This window comes from Diceros bicornis, chromosome X (genome assembly GCF_020826845.1).
Source record: "Diceros bicornis minor isolate mBicDic1 chromosome X, mDicBic1.mat.cur, whole genome shotgun sequence".
Taxonomy (NCBI): Eukaryota; Metazoa; Chordata; class Mammalia; order Perissodactyla; family Rhinocerotidae; genus Diceros; species Diceros bicornis.
This window is the reverse complement of record NC_080781.1, coordinates 124,566,035-124,570,792: the sequence shown is the minus strand read 5'-3', so window position 1 is coordinate 124,570,792 and position 4,758 is coordinate 124,566,035. Positions and strand designations below refer to the sequence as shown.

Genomic DNA, 4,758 nt, shown 5'->3' with positions numbered 1-4,758 from the left:
CACACACCCCAAGAGATACAGAAAAAGTGCGCTAGTGAGTGACACCGGAGAGAAAGAGACAAATTGGCAAACGTAAACAGGCAGGAACAGAGCGCGCGCGCATGCGCTAGTGGGAGAGACCAAAACTCCGAGACCCAGAGACAGTGTGGGAGACACGTAAAGAGCGCACGCGCCAGAGGGAGAGACAGATGTTAGGGACTCAGAGACCCCGAGAGAGGCAGAGAGACCCAGAGAGTAACAGAAGGAGTCAGAGAACTTCCCGGACGCGGACTCGGGCTGCGCGGGGCGGGGGGCGGTGCCGAGAGAGGGTCCTGCAGTGCCCCTGCCCGGCGTGGAAACGCCGCTCCCCCCACCCCCCACCCCCGGCAGGGTGAGTAACCCGGCCCTCGTGTTTCTTTCGTCCCCGGCATAGGTGGTGAGTGTGGTCCGTGCGCCTCTTCGCCGCCCGCTGGCGCCGGCTCAGAGCCTGCACCCTGTCTCACGCCCGCCTGCCATCGCCATGACGACCACCTGCACCAACAGCACGCGCGAAAGCAACAGCAGCCACACGTGCGTGCCCCTCTCCAAAATGCCCATCAGCCTGGCTCACGGCATCATCCGCTCAAGCGTGCTGCTCATCTTCCTCGCCGCCTCATTCGTCGGCAACATAGTGCTGGCACTCGTGTTGCAGCGCAAGCCGCAGCTGCTGCAGGTGACCAATCGCTTCATCTTTAACCTCCTCGTCACTGACCTGCTGCAGATTTCACTCGTGGCCCCCTGGGTGGTGGCCACCTCCGTGCCTCTCTTCTGGCCCCTCAACAGCCACTTCTGTACCGCCCTGGTTAGCCTCACTCACCTGTTCGCCTTCGCCAGTGTCAACACCATTGTCGTAGTGTCAGTGGATCGCTACCTGTCCATCATCCACCCTCTCTCCTACCCGGCCAAGATGACCCCGCGCCGGGGTTACATGCTCCTCTATGGCACCTGGATCGTGGCCATCCTGCAGAGCACACCCCCTCTCTATGGCTGGGGCCAGGCTGCCTTTGATGAGCGCAATGCCCTTTGCTCTATGATCTGGGGGTCCAGCCCCAGCTATACCATTTTCAGCGTAGTGTCCTTCATCATCATTCCACTGTTTGTCATGATTGGCTGCTACTCTGTGGTGTTCGGTGCAGCCCGGCGGCAGCATGCTCTGCTGTACCACGTCAAGAGCCACAGCTTGGAGGTTCGAGCCAAGGACTGTGTGGAGAATGAGAACGAAGAGGGAGAGAAGAAGGATGAGTTCCATGGCCTGGATGAAGGTGAGGTCAAGGCCAAGGAGGGCAGCGTCGAGGCAGAAGAGGCTGGCATGGAAGCCAAGGATGGCAGCATGAAGGCCAAGAAAGGGAGCGTGGAGGCCAAGGGCAGCAAGGAGGTCAGAGAAAGCAGCTTGGTGGCCAGCGAAGGCAGCATAGAGAGTAAGGAAGGCGGCACTGAAAGGGAGAGAAGCATGAGGGCAGACAAGAGCCGCAGAGAGGTCAACCAGTGCAACATTGACTTGGGTGAAGATGACCTGGAGTTTGGTGACGATCACTTCCACTTCAGTGAGGATGACATCGAGGCAGTGAACATCCCAGAGAGTCTCCCACCCAGTCGCCGAAATAGCAACAGCGACCCTCCTCTGCCCAGGTGCTACCAGTGCAAAGCTGCTAAAGTGATCTTCCTCATCATTTTCTCCTACGTGCTGTCCCTGGGGCCCTACTGCTTTCTAGCCGTCCTGGCCGTGTGGGTGGATGTCCAAACCAAGGTGCCTCAGTGGGTGATCACCATCATAATCTGGCTTTTCTTCCTGCAGTGCTGCATCCACCCCTACATCTATGGCTATATGCACAAGACCATCAAGAAGGAAATCCAGGATATGCTGAAGAAGTTCTTCTGCAAGGAAAAGCCCCCAAAAGAAGACAGCCACCCAGACCTGCCCGGAACCGAAGCCGGCACAGAGGGTGGGACCGAAGGCAAGACCGTCCTTTCTCACGATTCTGCCACTTTGCCTTGAAGTTAAGGCAAACCTTGAACTATCCACAATACAGAAAACAGAAGCAGCTTTCTTTTAAATGGACCACCCACAATCCCATTAATGCCAACCCATACCATTCCAGGCAAAGGTGTTGCACACATTCTTCTCAGCACAAGGTAGAAAAAAACATGGAAGAGATAGGAACTGGAGTCTTCCCTTAAAATTGTGCCCCTCAAAGCACCAACTTGAGGATTCTGACTGAAATTTCCCCCCAAAAAATTATTAGGTTCCAAATTCCTTAAAGCAACAAGGGCTATCCATTTGGATCTGTACTTGGTATTCTGTCTGTCTCTCCAGAGCTACAGCATGTCAGCTTTTGCTCTGAGGGAAAAGGAAGATGATGCCTGTGAATTTAAGGACTTTTTGGCCCTCAGGTTAAGAGCTCATGGGCAAGGGCTATAGCCTATGTTCAACTGAAAGAAAAGCAGCCGACCAAATCATTCATGGAGCTCAAGACGCAGAACCTGACTGACTGATCAACATATGAGCCAAGTTCTAGACTGAAGAGCCCCACAATCTGGTGTCAAGACTGTTGATGGAAACTAAGACAAAGGGTATCGTGCAGTTAAAATGCCAAGAAGGTGTCTAGATCCTCTAAAGGGATCCAGAAAAGCAGAAGAGCTTAATAGGGCATGTTTGAAATGGGAAGCTAGTCCAAGGGAGAAGATAGAGAAATAACACACATCCATGGGGCTAAACAGTTGACTTTTTTCTATAAAACCCTGGGTTTGTGCATGGGCTGGGACCAAGGTCATTCCATGCAAATGGAAAATTGTCAATTGACACTAAACTATTTTCTGTCTTCTATTTGAATAATAGACAGAAATCATGCCACTATTTTACAATTTTCCCTTTGTGATTGAATTGGAATGCTCATAAGAATCCTCCAAGTCTCCTCTGCCACTCACTTGTGTGTGTGTGTGGTTTCTTTTTCCAAATAGACCTTTTTGGCCAAACAGTATTTCCAGAAAAGAGAAATTCCACTAGGAGTGGCCAAAGTCCTACAAAACTCATACTGCCAATCAGTCAAGAGTGATGTGCCCATCAGAAATCTCTTGTGTCTTGAGATCATAGACAAGAAATATGATCTCCACATGGGGAGCAAGTAAGGCAGGATAGACATTTTCTTCCTCCAGGCACACCCATGTGTCTTTTCCACCTGTGGCTCTCTAAAGCCTTTCAGCTCTCTGCAGATGTGGGAGAGAAATATGAGAGTCAGAAGTAACAGAGAGGATGGTTTCTCAATATCGGGGAAGCATCCGACCTATTCCAAACAATCCTAAAATCAAAGCATTCAGGTCAGACATATCCTAATTATTGCTGTTGAAATATATCACTTTGGGAAAACCTTTGCAATATCTAAATTATCCCTAGGATCGATACAGAAACAGAGTTTTCAAATCCCAAATGCTGAAATCACTTTGGGTAGGGATATACCTGTGTATTTCTGAGGGCACAGACCCATCAACGTGACCAAATAACATGGAACCAAAAAATGGTTAAAATAGCGTTTTTGGTCCTCCTGAATACCAAATTAAAGCAAATTTATGGCCAGTCAACTGTTCATGCAGAAATCCAATGTTACTATGGGTGGAGGGAGTATGTGGTTGAAAATGGTTAATCAGGTGGTTGTATATAAAGATGGCCATATTCAGAGGTTAGCCTCAGTCTTGTGTGATTACCATGTCTATATTAGAACTCAAATTTCATTCGTATAAGTGCCCAGCTCATTTATATTTTCTTTATCTCTTCCTCCTTTATCTCACAGATTCCAACATGAGCTTCTCAAGGGGGAGAGGTAAACAGCAGTGTATTTGGGCTGTGAATAAGTCTGTGTGGGCATTTGGGATAGCCGTGTTTAGAATTTAGGGAAAGGAGAGGGGATAGGTCCAAATAATATTGAGCTGACCTGTCAACTGGATATGTTCATGAAAATCGTATTAATTCCAAACCCATTAATTTGGAACTTGTGGTAATTCAGACAAGATGTGGGGGCTGAAGTTTACCCTTGCACTATCATTTATTTTTCTACCAAAATGTATGAAGTGAATGAATAGTCATAAATTTATTATGCCAATTTATTGCCAAACTCTTGTATTAACCTGTCCTCAAAGGATATCTGGGTGAAGAAATGGCCGGTGTGACCAATCCTCTTATGGGGGGAGGGGTATTGCCTTAAAGATCTGTCATGTTCGGAGAAGTTCAAGGTGGCTGTAACCTGTCTTTTGAGTAGAAATGCTTACCAGGGTAGGAAACAGGATTTCAAATATAAGTGTCTCTAAATATTTTGTTGAAACTGAACTTCTTGTTTTATTTTAAAGCTCAACCCCTTCAAAGTGTATCAGAGAAAATTGTTTGCCAAAATCCCAAATCAAAATGGAACCAGAACCTGTACGAATGTGGTAAGTTCATTTAACAGCACACACAACATTCTCCAGGGCACCAAGACTCGCCGATTTCCTTTTTAAAGTTCCTCTTTTCCCTATTTTAGTCACTGTCCATTCTTATGGCAAATTGGATTTTTCAAAGGTGAAAACTTTTTGAAAATAGGAGACTGGAAAAGAGGACCTTTGAATTAAGAGCATTCTGCTTTGCTGACATTTTCTTCTTACTGAACAATAGGGCCTCTGGTTAGCTTGGAGATAGCAACTGCTTCAAATTTTGTGCTATTTTGAATAAAACACTATCAACTTAATGAGGTTTTACTGCACATACTGTTTTGT

General features: G+C 47.7%; 1 protein-coding gene across 1 annotated transcript; it reads left to right on the top strand.

Annotated features, from left to right (window-relative positions):
- Positions 1–460: 460 nt before the first annotated feature.
- GPR101 (G protein-coupled receptor 101) lies at positions 461–3,911 on the top strand. Its single transcript, XM_058535321.1, has one exon. It carries the CDS (start codon positions 500–502, stop codon positions 2,012–2,014), a length of 1,515 nt encoding a protein of 504 aa, XP_058391304.1. The 5' UTR covers positions 461–499; the 3' UTR covers positions 2,015–3,911.
- Positions 3,912–4,758: the final 847 nt, after the last annotated feature.

What these genes read in the sequence shown, in the direction of transcription:
- GPR101 (XM_058535321.1), top strand. Translation starts at nt 500, where the DNA reads ATGACGACCACCTGCACCAACAGCACGCGCGAAAGCAACAGCAGCCAC.